At 45.8% G+C, this 19,398-nt stretch overlaps 8 protein-coding genes across 8 annotated transcripts; 2 read left to right on the top strand and 6 right to left on the bottom strand.

Annotated features, from left to right (window-relative positions):
* Positions 1-262: 262 nt before the first annotated feature.
* On the bottom strand, positions 263-3,106 carry VTP01DRAFT_6885 (uncharacterized protein; the record flags this gene model as incomplete). The annotated part of the gene is made up of 8 exons (XM_069385835.1): positions 263-332; positions 387-505; positions 565-1,255; positions 1,314-1,615; positions 1,674-2,115; positions 2,172-2,423; positions 2,499-2,752; positions 2,810-3,106. The coding sequence occupies 8 exons, from the start codon at positions 3,104-3,106 to the stop codon at positions 263-265; spliced, it is 2,427 nt and encodes an 808-aa protein (XP_069243258.1).
* An 87-nt stretch (positions 3,107-3,193) lies between these two features.
* On the bottom strand, positions 3,194-4,680 carry VTP01DRAFT_6884 (uncharacterized protein; the record flags this gene model as incomplete). The annotated part of the gene is made up of 4 exons (XM_069385834.1): positions 3,194-3,614; positions 3,779-4,243; positions 4,324-4,383; positions 4,457-4,680. 4 exons carry the CDS (start codon positions 4,678-4,680, stop codon positions 3,194-3,196), a joined length of 1,170 nt encoding a protein of 389 aa, XP_069243257.1.
* A 306-nt stretch (positions 4,681-4,986) lies between these two features.
* Positions 4,987-6,332, bottom strand: VTP01DRAFT_6883 (uncharacterized protein; the record flags this gene model as incomplete). Its single annotated transcript, XM_069385833.1, has 4 exons — positions 4,987-5,064; positions 5,120-5,290; positions 5,350-5,472; positions 5,538-6,332. The coding sequence occupies 4 exons, from the start codon at positions 6,330-6,332 to the stop codon at positions 4,987-4,989; spliced, it is 1,167 nt and encodes a 388-aa protein (XP_069243256.1).
* Positions 6,333-6,539: 207 nt separating this feature from the next.
* VTP01DRAFT_6882 (uncharacterized protein) lies at positions 6,540-9,447 on the bottom strand (the record flags this gene model as incomplete). Its single annotated transcript, XM_069385832.1, has 4 exons — positions 6,540-6,878; positions 6,940-8,067; positions 8,122-8,292; positions 8,359-9,447. The coding sequence occupies 4 exons, from the start codon at positions 9,445-9,447 to the stop codon at positions 6,540-6,542; spliced, it is 2,727 nt and encodes a 908-aa protein (XP_069243255.1).
* A 345-nt stretch (positions 9,448-9,792) lies between these two features.
* VTP01DRAFT_6881 (uncharacterized protein) lies at positions 9,793-11,325 on the bottom strand (the record flags this gene model as incomplete). The annotated part of the gene is made up of 5 exons (XM_069385831.1): positions 9,793-10,272; positions 10,329-10,780; positions 10,843-10,923; positions 10,993-11,138; positions 11,195-11,325. 5 exons carry the CDS (start codon positions 11,323-11,325, stop codon positions 9,793-9,795), a joined length of 1,290 nt encoding a protein of 429 aa, XP_069243254.1.
* A 977-nt stretch (positions 11,326-12,302) lies between these two features.
* VTP01DRAFT_6880 (uncharacterized protein) lies at positions 12,303-13,047 on the top strand (the record flags this gene model as incomplete). Its single annotated transcript, XM_069385830.1, has 4 exons — positions 12,303-12,478; positions 12,544-12,794; positions 12,880-12,884; positions 12,949-13,047. 4 exons carry the CDS (start codon positions 12,303-12,305, stop codon positions 13,045-13,047), a joined length of 531 nt encoding a protein of 176 aa, XP_069243253.1.
* A 240-nt stretch (positions 13,048-13,287) lies between these two features.
* On the top strand, positions 13,288-15,263 carry VTP01DRAFT_6879 (uncharacterized protein; the record flags this gene model as incomplete). The annotated part of the gene is made up of 7 exons (XM_069385828.1): positions 13,288-13,345; positions 13,424-13,569; positions 13,632-13,896; positions 13,962-14,121; positions 14,200-14,329; positions 14,385-14,607; positions 14,662-15,263. 7 exons carry the CDS (start codon positions 13,288-13,290, stop codon positions 15,261-15,263), a joined length of 1,584 nt encoding a protein of 527 aa, XP_069243252.1.
* A 151-nt stretch (positions 15,264-15,414) lies between these two features.
* Positions 15,415-19,315, bottom strand: VTP01DRAFT_6878 (uncharacterized protein; the record flags this gene model as incomplete). Its single annotated transcript, XM_069385827.1, has 5 exons — positions 15,415-16,116; positions 16,184-18,056; positions 18,117-18,480; positions 18,544-19,029; positions 19,090-19,315. The coding sequence occupies 5 exons, from the start codon at positions 19,313-19,315 to the stop codon at positions 15,415-15,417; spliced, it is 3,651 nt and encodes a 1,216-aa protein (XP_069243251.1).
* Positions 19,316-19,398: the final 83 nt, after the last annotated feature.

The following is a 19,398-nucleotide window of genomic DNA, read 5'->3' as shown; positions in this document are numbered from 1 at the left end:
CATGCAGTAGTAGCTGTCAACTTCAATGATTGTCACGTGTCACTGTGTTCATTTTTCATGGCCGGTCAACATTAAAACGTGTGCGATAAAAAGGAAATAGTCTCGAAACATCGGCCGCAGAGAAGCAAACGCATAGATAAAGATAGAATTTTCGCCCACGGCAACTAAATCATAAAATATAAGATGATGGATCAACTCATCGCAGATGAATCAGATCATCTTGCAACGATAAGGTGCAATTCAATTATCTGTGTGTTCTCTTTTATTTCGTAGTCGATAAGCAATGTTCCAAAGCATGGACACGTTGTTTAGCGTCATTCATATCTTGAGACCTGTCAAAAAGATTAAGTCAGATGTTATTCTTATTTTCTGGATATTAAACTTACTGTTTATCAAGAGATTGCTTGAAAGCAACGAGTTCCGAGGAAGATATGCGACTCGTTGAATTAGGCGATTTGGCTTGTCGCTCAGCGGTTTGCTTCAAACGGTCCAACTGTGCATGAAGCTATACATGGGATGAGTATCAATTTATAAATGTATCAGTAATTAAACACTTTTTCTTACCCTTTTAACCCGCTTTAAGAAACCATTTTCGCCCTGCACTTTCTGTTCGATGTCTTTGAGGCCTTGGATCCATTCCTTCTCTTGAGGTGACAAGTGTGGTTCGTAGACAGCAAGCATTTTGCGTAATACACTGTCAATTCGCAATGCCAACTTTGCATAGCTATTTGTTGCATCCTGTACTTTCTTTGTTCGTTCCTCGTACATATCGTTGGACATGTAGCTTTGGAGTTTATTGTGTAAATCTTGTGTCATGGATATCTGATGCTCCAACACTTTTTCTTGAGCTTTCAACCGATATTCCAAAATGTTTGTGCTGTTTGAAAGTTCGCGGATATTGTAGCAGTACTTTTCTGAAGCTGTAAAGAGGAATCGCAGCGTCTCTTCGTTGACAACAATTTCTTTCTTTCCGTCAATGCCTTTAGGAACCGTCAACTTTGCCACATTCGAATGTCCGGTTTTTAAGGCCTCTGTCAAGTTGAAAGGCTCTGTCGCTAACGGCGATGTATAATATGCTGCTTTGTCGTTTTGCTCCTTGGGTGACTTTGACAGAGGAGATACACTTTCCAGAGATTCAGCAGACTGAAGTGGTAAGTCCTTGGAAATGAGCGAATACGATCGAGATATCGCCAGCAATGAATATGTCAGGTAAATATCGCTCAGAACGACGGCACCGATGAATGGCTCATTGTCGCTGTTGACATGTATATATTTTAGTAAGATACATTGGTGCAATGTATGTTTTTTTTTACCTTGATGATTTCTCAATAAGACATTTAACGTTTGATGGGATATCTTCGGCAATCCATGCATTCAGGGATTCCGCTGCGTCCTTTTTGCCAGCAGTCTGATCCTTGTACAGTTCTTGGAGTTTATCGACCCATTTTCTCATTATAATTTGATGTACTCCTCGAGGATGATACACATAGTACGTATCATTGTAAAGGGGATCGGCTGTAAGAGTAATTGGTTGTTTCCCTGAGGTTTCAATGCTGATAATTTCGTATAACAACGCCCCTGGAAGAAGATCGGTCGAAGATTGGAATTCTCGCAACTATGCAATGGTGTTTAGTTAGACAGTTAATTTGGTTTCATTAAATACTTCAGCTTACTTTTGTTCGCCAGTTGTCTTGCGATTTGCGACCACGCACTACCCACTGAGGTTCAATGACGCTACCCAGAATATAGTGATGTATGCTTCCATTTGTGTATGCCACAACCATTACTGTGATTGGATTGTTGGTCAGTAGCATCATATCAGCCACTTCTCCATTTGCTTCCGTCGGTGCCTCTGTCTGGAAAGGTCCTTGACGCTGTATTGGGAATTTGAGCAACGGATCTGTAAATGCTACGAGGAAGGACTTGTCATCGAGCGGCTTTGCAATATGCAATACGTTGGTAATCCAAGCGGATTGCATACGCAAAAGATAATATAATGGTTTGTTATCCTGGGTCTCATCGTAATCATCATGTTCCGTCAACTTTTCCAGCACTTTTTGAGTTTTTGCTTCAGTCATGCATCCTAACAATTCCAAATGTTTCCTCCGAATAATACTGCAAATCGAGTCAGCTCAGAAGCGATGTTTTGTAATTGGCCATTGTTTTCATACCTGCGGCACGGTAATATCGGACACATGGCATAGATGTGCCCATTTCGTAAAGTATAGTAAACTGTAAATGACTCCCAGCTGCCATCATCGTTTCCATTCGGTTTTCCCAAGACGAAGGATACTGCTTCTTCTTGCTCGTCGAAATCATCATCAGGTGAGAAACCGCATCCAGCACTGGTTCTTCCTCTGGGAGTTGGACTTAGATCAAATTTTTGCTCTTCCTGATCTGCATTCACGCCAACATCGAATATCCTACAAAGGAGTACACGCTTACATGTTACTGGCACTGTATCCCTTTTTTCTCGCGCATTTAAATTGCCAATGTACCTTAGATAACTGTCAGAACTGAGAATAACCAAATGTGTATCGGTCTCGCTTAGGGAGTGCCAGGCGCATCTCAACACGCCAAGGTCCCTGCAATATAGATCCTTGCCGACAACGAAGTCTTTAAGACCTTTTGCGCTTCTTCGAGAAATACACACTACGACGACTTTGTGTTTTCCTTGCGCTACCAAGAGCGAGCCGTTGTGGTTGAGCGTGATAGATTCAACAACAAAGTCGATGCTCGGAGTATCAAGAGGCTATGGACTTATCAGTTGAAAGAGGGCAATATATGGTCCTGCTGCGCAGGTACTCACCGTAGAAGGTACGTCAAGCAGCCAATTCAGGTCGCTGAAAGCACTCTTGCCGGTGTCAATGAATCGCGGAGCTGCATTGATCCAAGCGTCTTTTACTTCATTGAGCGATAGGACTCTGATTTCAGAGCCAACTGCAACGATCAAGTCATTTCCGCGTAATGTCATTACGCGCGAGGTGAATTGTTCATTGTTGAATGTCTGCTGCGCATTCTGTAGATCCTTTTGCGATGTTTCAAATATACGGTGTCTTCCCAGGCATTGAAGCCAGTCGTTGGTTAGAACGGGTTTCGTCTGCATTGGACAGGGCGGAAAAATGCAAAAATGTGGTGTTAAGTTATTTGCACCAAGAATTAGCTATCAGAATATTGTAGCACCGACGTTGACTTAATCCAAATCTTTTCCTCTCGAGAAGCTACGGTCAGTAACTAGCCTAGTTCTGCCGCAATCAAGTTGAAATTTTTGAGTGAGACTGAATCTCATGTCTTTACTTTGTCCACGGCGGAAGCATGGAAGAGGTTGGTTATCATCTGATAGCGCTCTTGAGATACTACTAAGCGCGATATTGGAAGCTGCGACAGCGTCTCTGCTGCAAGTGGTATGTCGTACTATGCGAGAGGGACATCTTGGGTTTGGGCACGATACAGCACCCTTGACTCTGACGAATATACCGTCCCGGCGATACTTGTGGATCTGGATCTTCTTGAAGCAATACCCGCACGTCTTTGTTGTATTGTATTTATCGATGGTGTACAATTTGTCTGGTTCAGGTGCCTTGAGGGTTTGTTCAAGCTTTGTAAGACTTCCACTACATGCATGACCTTTGACTCTGCTGTTTACGGGTTTCCAGCTACCAAGGAAATGGATGACTGAGATCTTCTTCTCTGGTTCTTTGGAAACTGCTTCTTTTCGAATACCTGACCCGAACTTTTGATAGAAAGACTTTTCTCGGATTCCCTGGTTCTAGCTTACTTGACATTTGTTTCTTGTCCCTGGTCCCGTAGCGCTCGATGAACTGTTCGAAAGGTAGCATTTTCGATCAACCCTGTTTTGAGTTCTACTGGTTTCGGGCAACGTTCAACGTCAGTATCGATATCAGCAATCTGATCAGTATCCTCTTGCAAAGCTTCAAAGCGATTGATGTCTTCAAATAGAGATCGTATCCTCTTTGTAGATATCGTTGCGGTGGTGACACGGCCAGGATCAATACCCGTGATTCCGACGTTTCGTTGTCCTTGCAAATGCTCATAGAGGAGTTCTTGTACCAAACCTTCACCAGATAAATTGTTGGAGCAAGTAGAGGGGCATCTTGTCAGTTTTCTGTTCAGGTGATATAGCTTCTTTTGTTTCAATGCAATGGTCTGCTCTTCTTCTTGGATCTCTAGATAGAGAGAGTCGGCTTTCCCGCGTGCTTCTTTCAATTGGCTATATAAGGTTCTGTTCCAGCCATGTTGTTTCTCTGCTGTTCTCGATTTTGCCGGCATCAGCTCTCTCCTTCTCCGCTATTGTCAGTTTACGTCTTAAACTGGCTACTGTAGCTTTGTTCTTCTTCAGAACGGAGCTTAACTCTTCCATTCCTGTTCAATTCGGTCGCGTTCTTCATCCGTTAAAATCGATTTTGTTTGTGCAGCATCCTTTTCCCGCTTCCACTTCCGTTTGCGGTTGGCTCGTACAATCTTGTAACCGAGGACTCGAATTCTATACTTGTCAATGTAGCACAATCGCCACATAGTTTGCAGTTTTTGTTCTTGAAGCGATATTTGTATCTTGTCGACGTCAAAGAAGTTCCAAAATATATCCTTGGGATGCCATGTTGCTGTCTCGATGTCTGTGATCGGTGTTCCATCATATCGTAATATATGGGTCTTCGACATGATGTTGTATAATCCTGCGGCGCCGAGGTGCAATGAGTGATCTTTTTCCACGTTCGGAAACATCATCCAGGGACTCTGCTGTGGCTAGAAAAGGAGGGCAACTTTGTTTGCAAGTGTGGCCACCGTGGCGCCATTGAATACATTTATTTGCGGTAATTCGTTCTTGTCATCTCGTCTGTGCACGAATGGTCGTAGGAAATTGATAATGCGAGCCACCTCTTTTAGCTGGTCTTCCGTGGCTTCAGTTCCTCGATACAACACTCTCTTTACATCTTCCGGCTGTCTATCTGTATTTGGTCCTCTCTGCTATAGAAGGAATCGAATGACGTTGAGAAATGCACGTAGCAAAGATGCTGATGGTTCCTTCGGTGTCTGGTTGCTCTGCTAAGAAACCGTCATATCAGTTTTGGTTTTGTCTTCCTCCCTTCTATATACTTACAGCGATTGGTGTAATCTCTTGCTTTTCAATATTGTCTTCATCTTCTTCTTCAGATAAATCGAAAACATTACTCTCATATGCATCCTCTGTTCGGACATTTGATCTGGTTTGCTCTCGCGGTTGGGATATAGCAGATTTCAGTCTTTCGAGTGATTGAATACCCCAATTTTGCTGCCCTGAAAGCAATGCGGAGTCCAACTGCTTCATCAAGCTCTTGACCTTTTCCTTACCACCGCTTTTGTGTATTGCTGTCCTTCTTCCTTCTTTTCCTCCACTTTTTCTTGGCGCTTGCGTAAAATTTTTCCAATCTTCGTAGTGCCAAGGTAATCCGCAGGAGTGCAATAACTAAGACTCTGAGAAATCTGTCAACTTGTTTGCGCGACCAAAGGTTATTCATATTGGTTTTATATTTTCGGACAGCGTCTGCAATAGTAGGACTGTGCCTGAATGAAGCATCTTGTTTGTCACCATTTACGGCTTGCAGCAACAGTTGCCTTATTTGTTTGAATGTCTCTGATTCCTCCTTTTCATTGATGGAGCGACCAACGCATCCAGACATAATGTTTGATAGATGTTCAACAGTGTAAACTTTGCTCTGGTGAAATTTTTGGAGATCTTCTTGCACTGGCGCTACTAGCAGCTTTGTCTCTGCTTCCTTGTCGAATTCGAAATTGGTCGCAAAGTCTCTAAAGTCGATGTCAACGGCTTTCGTCGTCGAATCCGGATATCCGGATATCTTAGATATTTCCCCAGTCGTGACTTTTGTTATAAATGCTTCAATAAACCTTGACAGAAATTTCATGTGTTTTGATACTATCTCTTGCTCCTTTCTGAAGGCTTCTTGGAGCACAGATGGTTCAAAATCGGGATGCACTATGTTCTGCAGGCTTGCAGTGACTGTCCGAATCGCTTTGTTATCTCCCGCAAGATCACCATCGTTGCCATCAAGTGCTTGTTGCTCTTCCTCTTCCTGATCATTCGGTTCTATTGGCTCTGATACCGTTGTCTTACCTTTCTCCAGATCATCCAATAGCCTTTGATAAACTTTTAGCGGATTATAAGTTTTATGTCTCTTGACGAATGTGCCACTGTAACTTGGATTTGGTTTCTGTTCGTCCGACAAGGAGCTGAATAATTGCTTGTGAACTTCTTTGTAAACGGCAGGTGCATTTTTCCGGCTGCATTCTCGCGATAGAAAGTTTTGTGCAAACATTGGGCAGATGTACAATGTAACAAACGGAAAAGACAGCAATAAAGGGGCGTCAATGTGGCTGTATGTCAGTTACTTGTAGATTTAATGACGGCTGGATCATATGTACATGGATGATGATATTAGTAAAAAAAAAACAACTATCACGAAGGAGAAAAGAGATAGAAATTGAGGATATAAAGAAGAAACCTATGTACAGGTGCATGCAGGCTATGAGCTGCTGCTCTCACGGCCCTCTGCCAGGCTACGGATGTGACCAAGCGCTTTGCGCGCAAACATCTTGCGCACCATCTCGACTTCCTGCTCGTACTGTGTTTGCAATCGTTGCAGGATCATTTCACATTCCTTATCGTATGCATCCTTGCATGTTTTGAGCACTCCTGTAATTCCGTCATCGCCTAAAGACCGCACTTCTTCGCCAAGATCGTGATCTGTCGCAGAGTAGTAAGATTCTCCATCATCCGAGCCGTCTGTTCGTGGAGAATGCGTCGTGCTTTGCGGGGAAGCAAATGGTGACAATTCAAAAATTGCAGGTCGGAATGCAAACAGCTAGTGCGAAATCAGTTAGTATCCTCGGTTGCAAAACAACAGTGTACAATATTTCATCTACCTTTTTGATACGCTCTGCCACTTTGTCTGAAAGTTCAAGACCTTCCGTCATTCCTTCCATTATTGCCGTCAATGCATGGTCAGGAACGCTGGTCTGAGCGGACACATACGACACCGTTGCTGCTGCTGCTGGTTGCTGCTGTTCACTAACAATTTGTTGTTCTTGTTGCTGCTGCATTGGCTGCGGCGCTTGCTCCTCCTCCTCGTCATTTGTCAGATCCATCATTTCATCTGTGACCGGCTCTGGAGTTCCCGGTGGCGACGGCGACGGCAGCGTAGGCGTTGGAGCCCTTCCGATACTTTCTAAAGTCTGCGCCGGAGTAGTTGCGGGCAATCGGGGAGGTATTGCTACCAGTGGATGGTCTTCAATAATAGCAGCTAATCGTTCTTGTTGTATCTGCATAGTTCCCCGCAACTGAGATATTGGAGGCACCGCACTTGCAACTTGTTCTCGTTGCACGTGCGCGGTTTCTGGTAACCTGGTCGCACTCGCCACACTGGTAGGCAGTTGTGCTTCTTGTACTTCAGTAGTTTGAGGCGCTGTAGTTTTTTCGTTCGCAAGCTGTACTCGTTGTTGTTCTTCTTTTGGCAGCCGGATTGCTGCGGGCGCAGGTGCAGGCGGTTGAACTTGCTTTGTTTGGACAGTGGTAGGCAACTGAGACGTCGTCGTCGATGTTGTTGCAGTAGCTGGAATCTGGACTACGTGTGGAGATTCCGGCAATCGAGGTTGCGTTGTCGTTGCAGCAGATACTTGTTCTTCTTCCTCTCGTTGATCTTCTCTAGGTCTGACGAACTCATATGCTGTTCCAGCCCGTCTTGAATACCAATCTATCACGCTCTTCACTGTAGCATCAAATAAGCTATCAGCATCAACGCATTCCTGCCAGTCGTTGTCTTCAGTGATGAGTCGATGATATTTCGAGTCGGCGGACCACCATAGGTTCGACCATGTATACGAATTCTGCACATCGCTTTGATAATACAGCGCCGCTCTCTGCTCAACGGTACCTAACGTGCAAACGTACAAAGGAGGTCTTCTGCATATAAGCTTGTTAAACACTGGATTTGCCGGTCGGACACGGATATCAAAGACTAGCATGATATCTACGCAACGACGCCTGCTCGTAGCCTTTGCATCCGTAAATATCTGATATTTTGAAAAAAGAAAAATCATTGTACTTACTAGGGATTGTCTGGATTCGTTGATGCCAATGACAATTCCGCGCTCCTGCCGCCAATCGATCTCAATGATGTCAGAGAGGCGCTCAACAGCCAACTTCCGTTCGCATTTCGCGTAGTCAACTAGCCATTGCTCCATATTCATATCGTAAACTATCACAGCTAATCGGACAGGCTTGGAAAAAAGAAGAAGCTCATTACTCAATTCAAGTATATCAACTTTTAGGTCGCAAATACTTACTTGTTTTCTGTCCAGCCAATAATCTATCAACTCCTTTAGCAGTCTGGTCTTGCCGGATTGGAGCGCTTGATCTTTTGTTCCTAACCGGCATTCGTCCATAAGCGGATGGTTCAAAAGATCAATTGTCTGCTGAAAGTAATTCTTCTTTGCAACTGCGTCGTTCATACGACTTTGTGCCACTTTGGTCTTGACATCGCACCGCTGCTTCTGGAAATCGGTAGGAAATGCTGGTGCATAGCCGGGCGGTAAAAAGACTTTTTTCGTTGCTGGACGTGTTGTTTCTTCTGTACTAGTAGTTGCTGCTGCTGCCCTGCTGATAACAGGTGACTGGCTGGGTGTGTGGAATGGCGACTGCTCCCGTGGTGGTGTTTTCTCGATGGGAGCTGTCGTTAGCGTTGTCTTTTGCTGCTGCTGCTGCTGCTGCTGCTGCGATGGTGGTGTAGGTTTCGAAATAGCCGTAGTAACGGGAGTTATCGTTGTTACTCCCATTGGCGACTGGGCGCCAGCAAGCACTTCTTGCAATACATCCTCTGTTTCCACCACCGTGGTGGTGGTGCTTGTCGCCGTAGTCACTGTCTCTTGCAGTCTTTCTAGAGCTGGTGCGCGCGGTGCCGGTGCCGGCGGCGGTGTTGCCTCTGCAGATCCTCTCGATCTCATTACATCGGGGAGGCTCATTACGATTTTGGACCGTTTCGGCTGAGGTCCTTGTTGCTCGCCTCCAAACAGCTTGAATGGCATAACTCGCTTTAATTCCAATACGCCCGGCTGCACGGTCATTCTTCCTCCTCCTCTGCTGCTGCTGCTTGTCTCGGAGTGACTTTGAAACAGATTCATGTCGCTGCGAAGCGATGTCGAAGGCAGAGTAGGATGGGTTGATTCGCCGCTGCTGCTGCCTCCTCGATCATCACTTGAGGCCCCGTGGTTCACTGACGCTGATTTATGTGCAGGGTACAATTGATCCAGCATGGCCTCCAAATCTTGCCGGCTACGCGGTACCGGAGGCAGCACTGGGCCCTGTGCATTGCCTCCATCGGAAGGTTGGAATAGCTGCCAGACGAAGGGAGTCTGTCGTTTATCAGGAAGAGCCATGCAAAACTTATCATGGTAGTGTGTTTCTATTTCAAGCGTGAACCCTTTTCCGATCAAAAAATTCAAGACGAATCTCTCTCTGTTGGCACATAATTGACTAAGCTTGACATATATACAGGTTCGCCTGGCATATTAAGAGGACGAATGCTTCCATAAACCAAGTGCATTGACTCCATAAAGTTGTGAGAAGGGTTTGCGAGCGTATTTAAATACATTAAAAACAGTTCTTGAATACTTTACATTGCACGAGACTCTATAACAGAAAGTGGTTACTATGGATATTCAATCCATTTCTTCTCTCTTTATTGTAAAGATCTGTCTGGCGAAAATAAAAGAGACCATTTTTTACGTCAGTGATTCTAAGACTGTGGTCAGCGTTTTCATGTCGTCTCTGATATTCTTTGCGAACCGGACGACTTTTTCCTTTGAATCCAGAACCTCGATGGTTTGCGTCAAAGCATTGTATCGCACCGAGAATGGTCTGTTCATATTCGCAGCAAAGTCTCGCACTTTCTCCTGGGCATCCTTGAACGAATCGGCAACAAAGTAGACTGGCTGGAACTCTGTGATGGGGTATTTCTGCAGCGCTGTTTTTGAAGGATCAAACGGTCGCAGTTCAGGTTTGTCAGATAATGAATATTCGAGTTCGCCGTATGAACTCAAGAGACCAGCTCCGTATGCTTTTATCTGTCCATCTTGGCGGCACAAGCCAAACTCGACCGTGAACCAGAAAATTGTAGCAAGTTTTTCAATATCCTCGTCGGATGCACCCAAGGATGCCAACCCAATTTCCTGACAGAAATCTGCAAAGTCGGGATCTGCAAACTATATACTTGCAATTAGTGCCAATGAGTTGTAGATATTCTTAACTAGTGGCTTACCAGAGGAGCGTGACCTAACAGTTCGTGGCATACATCTGGTTCTGGAGTATAGAATGGTTTGGAGCTGTGGCGGATGTACTGCGTGGAATGGAAGACTCGGAAGGCGAAGGCGTTGAGGAAATCACGGCTAGTCAAGAGACCCATGACAGGGCGGATAGTGAAACCAGTGCAGTCCTTGAGGAACCGTGAGACATCGTCGAGCTGTGGGATATGTGTTTCGCTGTAACCACAGTTCTGCTCCAGCAGAGGGAACACATACTGATGCTCTCGGCAGGCATGTGTCTTATACAGTGACTTGAGTTGCTTGTACACCTTGCCCCAGGTCTCGGTTTCCTCTGGAGTGTAATCGACGCGAGGAACAGGCTGGCCTGTGCGGAAGACTTTAGCCATGCGCGTGATCTCTGCGCGGCGGGCACGGTAGACAGGGTCGTGGGCGCCAGGATGGTCAGAGCCTAGGAGGAAGATTGTAAGAATAGCTGCTGCTGCGATTCTGTACTCTGAAGTAAACACCTACTGAGCTCTTCACCCATCTCCAAGACTTTCTCCGCAAACGTGTCCAAATCTGTCATTTTGCGGGGAAACCATGGCACGCTGTCTGTGAATTATTTTCCCACAGTCAGCGACGACCTGCCAAAAAGAATCATTCAACAAAGAAATACTTCACCTTTGGTCGTGGAATCCGAGCCAAGTACACGCACATCAGCAGTGTGCTTGCGCAAGTTACCAATGACTTGCTGCACCTGCGAGGCATCCTTTGCGTCGAAATCGACGAAAAAGTCGTAATCCCAATCGGCGGTGCGGCTCGGACGACTATGTTCCCACGTCAACGTTAATGTTCTCTTGTTATCAGATTGTTGGTAACTCACGATTCAATGCGAGTCAACGAAATATCCATCGACTTGATGGCCGACAAGCATTCATCGAGTGCGCCGACCTTATCGGTGATGGAGAAGCAGAGAGTGGTCTTGAGAGGGTTGGTGGTAGTTGCTGGCGACATAAGCGATCGACGAGTGGTGGAAGTCCAAAAGGAAGTAGAAGAATTAGCTACTGGCTTCCAAAACGTGCACCGCTGGGGCATCACTTTTATGCGTGCGAGGTCTCCCGCGGTCACATGTTTGAAGAGTAGCTTTGTTAACGTTGACATTTGCTGCTGCTGCAATGCAATGCACGATAATCGAGGAGGAGGACTGTGCTAGTGGTGGAAATGAAAGGAACCCGCGTGCTGCCCCCAGACCCTCGTCAAAAATTTTTTAATCTTCGTGTTCAGTAAACAAGCAGCACCATCTCCTCCCACATTGATCATGGATGTTGATTCTCCTGTTTCATGATACTTTAGCTTGATGATGATGATGATGATAAATTTGGATATATATTTTGGATGTGTGAATATCTGCATCCATTTTCTCGAGATATACGGAACCGTAACGGATCATCGTACTCAGGAGAGTTATTATTGCACTGTATTCTTCTTTCTAGAATGCAGACTCTTATGGCTCATTATACCCTAATTAAATGGAAGTCGACATGTATCGTACTGTATTTTCGCAGATTTACATGTGCGTTCTTCTTATTTTCCATCTGACGTTCGACTCTCACATTGGTAGCCGGATACGCACGTTCTATTATGAATCTGCCAGTGCTGAGACTAGTTAAAATGTTTTCGAACGTCGACGCCTCAATCAGAGCATCGCCCCATCGTATCTGTATTCTTCATCAAATAAGGCAAACTATGGAACAGAATGTGGGATATCGACAATGAAGTAGGTTACCATTATCCATAGGAAAACAGTCGATTCACAGTTGATGCTCAGAAATATAGGAGGAACCGATCGTTTCTGTGAGTTACTTCGTCGGGGAAAGATGACGAGAGAGGTGGTCATGCGAACATCTGCATTTTCTGCCGGGCGGGCGGGAACAAATCAAAACCCCCCAAACTCGGCTTGCTTGCTTTTTGCTTTTCCCTCTTTATCCCCAATGAGATCTCGTGTCCTGTTACTGTTCATTACTGCAGTCCTCGCCTTTGCGTCAACGGCGTTGGCAGCCGTCGTTCGCTTGCAACAAGAGCAAGAGGTTTTCTCTACTGCTTCTATAACCACCACCTCCACCGACCTCATTCGCGAATGTGACCCCAAAAGCGAATATTTGTTATCGTAGGTAGAAGAAACACACATTTTTTGGCAGCAACGTCGTCGTAGCTAAAATAGTTACTACGTAGCATCGACTACATCGACTTGACACCCGATCCTCCAAGAAAAGGCGAGACTTTAACCATCGATTTCAAGGGTAATCTCAAAGAAGAAGTCCCTGAGGGCACCACCGTCGAAGTTAGAGTCAAGTTTGGTGTTGTGCAGCTTATTCACAAGACGTTCGATTTCTGCGAGGAGGCTACCAAGCTGGACGAAGAGTGCCCCATCGAGGCTGGCGATATCCAAATTACAAAGTCTGTTGATTTGCCAAAGGAAATTCGTAAGTCGTAATCTGGTGGCGGTATTTTACTCGGAGTAATTAGCTAATCGATCGATTTTGGCGTCGCTCACTGCTGCACATTTAGCTCCCGTAAGTAGTAATAATCCTGCAACGAGCTCGTTATCTCGAGATTAACGCTAGGCGATCTATCTAGGGCAAATACTCGGTTGAAGCTCTTGTTAAGACCCCAGAGTCGGCCGGTAACAAGATTGTTACCTGCCTTCGAGGAACCATGGTGTTTCCAAAGAATTAGATAACGCTTTTGGGTTTTGTGTGACTTGAAATTGGGATTGCCTTTCCTTTGGGTTGTTTCATTCTCCCTCCCCCGCCTTCCTCCTTCACGTCGCCTCCAACTGCCGCCTACCATTAACTCTTTGACTACATAAACTTTGTTGAAGAACATCGGCTTGCTTGATTGTCTCATTACGTTCCCTCTCTTTCAGTTGACTTTCTAGACGCTTTATTATTCGTCTTTATTCACTCGATCTACAACATGGCTCTAACAAGCGAGCAAGTGAACATTATTGTCTACCGGTATCTCCAAGAATCCGGTAATGTCGCATTTATGATCTGGTCGCAATGTAGATAGAAAATGCGCTCACACAAAGCTTTTACACGGGTGTTTGCAGGTTTTCGACATTCGTCTTTTGCATTCCAGCACGAGAGCCAAGTACAAAACTCGGCTTACAGAGACGCCGACATTCAGCCTGGAGCTCTCATTAACATTATACACAAGGGACTACAGTTTATGGATATCGAAGCACACATGAACGAGGTAAACTGAGACGACAAACGGCGATTTTTGTATATATACATTTATCATCGAACAAAAACCAGGATGGCGAATTGATGGAATGCAGCGTACCATTCTCGCTCCTCGAACCGCATCACTGCGAGCTGACCGGCAAGACATTTACAGACACCTATACGGCTACCAACACTGCAGCAACACCGTCATCAACACTCACGCCTGGAGGCAAGCGACAGCGGAAAGAAAAGGCACAGAAAGAAAGAGAGAAACGGGCAAGAAGAGATACGCCCCAGGATGATACGGAAACCGCTAGATCTGCGAATGGATTTACGATCAAGAAAGAGACTGATGGTACGACTATGAAAAGCTTTTCAAAATTAACGTACAAACACTCGTTTATTCACAACGTTGTTCAGTGGTCATGAAGGAGGCAGCAGCACCGAAAACTGACACACCAGCAACAGTAAAACCACAAAGCTTCATTGATCCCAACGACGTCATGGTCTTGAACGGACATCAGAGCGAAGTGTTCTCGTGCGCCTGGAATCCTGTGGAGCAATCTGTATTAGCAACTGGGTATCTATCTAAAGTTGATTCCTTTTTTCTTTTTTTTGCGACCCTATCCTCTAAACATTCTGGTGCGTGTGTGATTAGATCCGGTGACGCGACGGCACGGTTGTGGCGCGTACCAGAAAACAAAAACCAAGAGGTGCCTACGCCGATTGTTCTCAGCCATTTACCGCAACTTAAAGAAAATAAGGATGTGACGACCCTGGACTGGAATGTAAGAAAGCTAATTGCGAGAACTGTCGTTGGCAAATAACTGATAATTACACCAGCCATCGGGTACACTTTTAGCCACGGGATCATACGATGGGCAAGCACGCATTTGGACACTGAAGGGCGAGTTGCGATTCTTGATGTCTCACCACAGAGGACCTATCTTCTCGCTAAAATGGAACCGGTCTGGAGATATGATCCTTAGTGGCAGTGCAGATACAACCACCGTTGTCTGGGATGCGGAAACAGGCGAAATCAAGCAACAGTTTGAAATGCATTCTTGTAGGTGCATCAGATTTTCCTTTTAGCATGTTTTTGTTACTTAACAAACCATAGCTGCAATTCTGGACGTCGATTGGATGGACAACACGACGTTTGCTTCTTGCTCATCAGATAAGACGATCCATGTATGCCGTGTAGGGTCCTCAACACCGGTCAAGAAATGGAAAGGACACGAGGACGAAGTGAATGCTGTGCGTTGGGATCCAACCAGCAAATACTTGGCCTCATCCTCCGACGACATGACCGCGAAAATCTGGACACTCGATTCAGACGAACCTGTGCAAGAGCTAAAGGGACACAAGCTTCAGATTTACACCTTACAGTGGGCGCCCGCTACCGAAAACGGATCACGGATACTCGCAACCGCCAGCTTTGATGCGACCGTCCGTATATGGGATGCTTTGAATGGAACTTGTTTGCACGTACTGCGAAACCACACAGAGGCCGTGTACTCGGTGTCGTTCAGTCCCGATGCCCGACTGTTAGCGACAGGCAGCTTTGATATGCTGCTGAATATCTGGAACGTAAAAGATGGGTCGCTACAAAGGACATTTAGAGCGAACGGCGGGATCTTTGAAGTCCACTTTAACAAGAAAGGGAACCGGTTGGCGGCGTGCACATCCAACAAACAGGTCGCCATTATCGACATGGAATAATAATAATAGCCTTACCCTACAGCATCCTTATTTTTCCCCTGCATGTTTTATTTTTTCGCGCCGTTCTCTCATCTCTCTCTCTTTCTCTCTGTGTGTGTACTAGTCTGTTATACTAAATATATATCATATATTTTGTCGTTGCCGTTTCTTTTTAAAATCCTGATCTGACACGCATATCTTCGATCTTCTTTTGTACTTCTGCCACTGTGCGATCCAGTTCTTCAGCGATCATTCTCTTCTTGTCAGCGGGTAACGAGTTGTATTGTTCGCACAGATCACCATCTACCACAGAGCGGTTGGGTATGTAGTAACTTCTGTATGCTAGATGGTCGCGTCCTGCCAACGGTGGTGCCTCGGACCGCATGTGCATCTCCAGCATCTGGAAAAACTCGATATCCTCCCGAGATACAAAGGGAACAAATATACTGATGGAGCCCAGGAATGTCGTTACCAACAGTACTTCTCGTCCACCAGAGATTAACGATGTTCGATGCAGCGATGTGATAATATCGCCCATAAAGTAATGGCAAATATTTTCGACCTTGTTTGGTGCACCCTGCAAGTATCCTTTTTCGTGGAATATACGGTTGCCTGTCGTATCCTCGTCAATGTCGTGGCTGATAACTGAAGGCAGACGGTCCACAAAGAAATTGCCAAACTTGTCGCCACCAGCAACTGTGTCGTAGTCAACCATGGTCGACGCCGTCGTCCAGCGCGGTGTCGTATCATCTGCGAATATGATTATACGGTTCTCCACTCGTTTGTAAACTGCATAGTGGATGGATTCTTGAATATCACCAATAAGGATACGATCGCCTTGCGTGTGTAATGTGACAACGCAGTTGGGTACAGTCTACCATTGGCATTTCCTCAGTTTTACCACCGCTTGCAAACACCAAGATCATCATCACTTTTCTCACCTTTGTTTCACACTTGCGCAACATCTTCTTCTTTCCGAGGTCGTATATTCTCAATGCTTTTCCTACACCGGCCAGTAACCGTCCTTGGAAGCTAAGCAAAGCCGTTGGCACATCGTCGATGGGCGTTTTGTGGACCAACTCGAGCTGCAATTTCTCACCGCCCTCGCTTTGTTGCACAAACTTGTATACATTCAAAAAGCCGGATGAACATGACCTCGGTGATAGCTGGACATCTTTTGCAGTGCCAACGACCAGGAACTGCTCACCAGGTACTCCGGTGATAGGATTGTTGCGAAATGGTACGATAGCGCAACTGAATGCTGCCTCGTTGCCTTCGAGCTCAATTTCATGCAGGGTTTCTCCCTGGAATGGTTCCAGCAGTCGAATGCAGCTGGCCCATTTGCCTGGAGCATTTCGTACGTGGCCAAATTGAACAGGATCCAGATTTGTGATATCTTCGTCGATTTCGAATCCTTCTTTTTCCTTGACGGCAAGTTCTTTGATTTTTTCCTTGGGTGAGAATGTAGCGTGGTCGGATTCAATAATGACAAATGTCCTTGTGGGTTGGTGCAATACAAATTTGCGTGGTGTGTATTTGAGTGAAATTGCGACTTGATTGAAAATGCTGCCGAGTTTCTCGACTGTAAAGATGCGAAGAGTGTTTCCAGCAATGGCGACAATACCTTCCGCGCACTGCTCGCTAACGAACGGGCTACCGTATTCGAGTGTGTCATAACTGAGAGGCGTTAAATACAGTCGGTTCTGGAAAGTGTAGGTGATCCACGGCTTCGTCGATAATGCCAACACCGCAGGTCGTTCCTGAATATTGATTCTGAATAATTTCACTGCTTTGGGACCGAGGAATCGAGTTCGGGTCTCTGACAGCTGTCCAGTGACTGTATCCAAAACTGTACGGAGCAAAACACCGTTTGCGAGACCAATGTTCAGATATTGCGTACCGTGACCCCGCTCAACGGATGCTTCGACCATTTCAATGATACAAAGGTCGGATGGTACACCTTGCACTGCTTGCATGGAAATAGATTCTAAGCAAGAGTCAGGGTCAAGACTGAGAATACGCACAGTTTCATCGTCGCAACCGATAGCTAGATGTCGTGATCGCTGGCGGCCCTCAGGTACCTCACCGACTGCAAGGCAAGTGATGTTGGATGTCATTTGCTTCCGTTCATGATGCTCGTTCAATTGACCCATATTATCCAATTCAAAGTATACGATTTCACCACCAGAGAGTGCGATGACTACCTGGCGGTTATTTGTTGCTGCGTGCACAATGGTCTGACCGCCAGGAACACGCCACTCGTTCACACGTTTGTCGGCCTGGATATGTCGAATGCCATGTGGATAAACCTGTATCAGCGCATCTTCGCCGAGCTGCTGGACAGCAATGGTTGGAGCGTTCGTGAAGAATCCGGTATCTGTCACTTCTTCTACAGTCTCGCCAATTGAAAGGACCAAAGTCGCATTCGTGAAAGAGACGACAATGTATGCATGATACTGATCGTCGGCGCGAAGTTTTGTTGTCCATACGGCACTCGGATTTCCTGGCAGCTCGCTAACTGCCAACTCGCCGGCTTCCAATCCCTGGTTCAAAATACGCAAAGTTGATCGAGATCCGCGGCCACACAAAGTATAAATTCGAGGAGAATCTTCGTCTGCCAGGTTGAGAACTTTAGCATCAATAAGGGGCGCCAAGGATTCCAATTCGTCGACAAGCAAAAGATTCTTCAAAGGACGAGGTTTGAAATAGACGAGAGGGCGTTCCTCTTGTGACTCTTCTGCTTCCATGTAATCAGCTGCTGAAATTTCAGGGTCGTCGGGATCGTCGCCGAGATTCTCGAACGAATACAAGTGGCTGCAACATCGGGTTAGTAAACGCAAATAAAAAGAAATAAATCTAGTTCAAATACTTAACTGATTTCCGAATTCATTTGCTGCAAACAAGAAACCGCTCTTGAGAATACACAGAGAAGTTGCGACTGGAATGGTATCAAAATACTTGATAGTCATTCCTTGGACGACACCCTCAGAGTGCTCCATAGTAACCTTGTAGATATCGCCTTCTTCGGATTGCAGCAAGAAGAAAAATTGCGTCTGCTTGTTGATTCTCATCTTGTGCAGAGCATATGCCGAAATAATGATACCTCGATTAGCATCTTCCAGCGGTTGAGCACGTCTCGGGATTGGAATTCGTAGCTCCGGCATATCCTGATGTTTGTATGCAATGAAATTTTCTGAGCAGACCAATACGCCCGAAGGTCCATCGTTGCCACCCGGTACTGTAATTTGAATAATGTATTAGATATGATGACACTCAGCATCATGTTTATATTACAACTTGCCTGGCACAAGCAAATTTGCCTTAAAATCCACGGGTTCACTCCATCGTCGAACAACGTGGTTGAGACCGAGGTCCAATTCATAGTAGGTCAATAACTTTTCTGGATTTTGCATAGCTTCGCCGGTCGGATCCTGATCAGCTTCCGAGTAATCCACTTCCAGACATGCAAAGATAGGGTTCTCAAAGCCAACATCCAATCCAACAATGTGATGTATCAAGGCGTGGCTCTTGTGAGCTTCTAGCGGTGAGGAGATGGTCAAACGTGCTGCAGAGTCACGGTTGAGGATATATACAAGCTTCTGCTTCTCTATGGCACCAATCATCACTGCACGACCCTTTGGGTCTGTTGCGAGATATTGACCCGGTACGATGCGTCGACTTCCCGTCTTTCCATAGGTTTCTTGGTGCACTTTATCAAAAACGTTCTTTGCAGGGTTGTATTCTAGAATGACAATGCGACCGGAATCAGAGCCGACGACAATGTAATCTGTGACCGATCGCGTTAGTTTCCGCGCTTCAATATAGCATCACTTTAAACATTGTATACCTTTGCTAGCGCCTGTCAATCGAAACGGTGCGAGGCTGCGTACGAGGCCGAATACTTCGTGAGTGAGGATCGTGTGCACCTTTCCGGTATTCGGATCGGGTCGTAACAACTCGATGCGTGTGTTGCGTGCAACAATGATCTCCTGCTGCTTTGTACCCGAAAAGTTGCCATGAACCGCCTGGTTGATGGCACCGGTCGGATTGAGAGTGATATTGTACAGAAACATGGCGGAGGGCTGTGTCCTGTACTCTTCGTAGCGGGCGTCGTGAGCGCACAGAAACGAGAAGTCGAGCGGTTTTGAATCTGTGA

This window comes from Rhizomucor pusillus (genome assembly GCF_041956525.1).
Source record: "Rhizomucor pusillus strain CBS 183.67 unplaced genomic scaffold VTP01scaffold_3, whole genome shotgun sequence".
Classification (NCBI taxonomy): domain Eukaryota; kingdom Fungi; phylum Mucoromycota; class Mucoromycetes; order Mucorales; family Lichtheimiaceae; genus Rhizomucor; species Rhizomucor pusillus.
The sequence above is the reverse complement of the archived record's forward strand: the minus strand, read 5'-3'. Positions and strand labels throughout refer to the sequence as shown.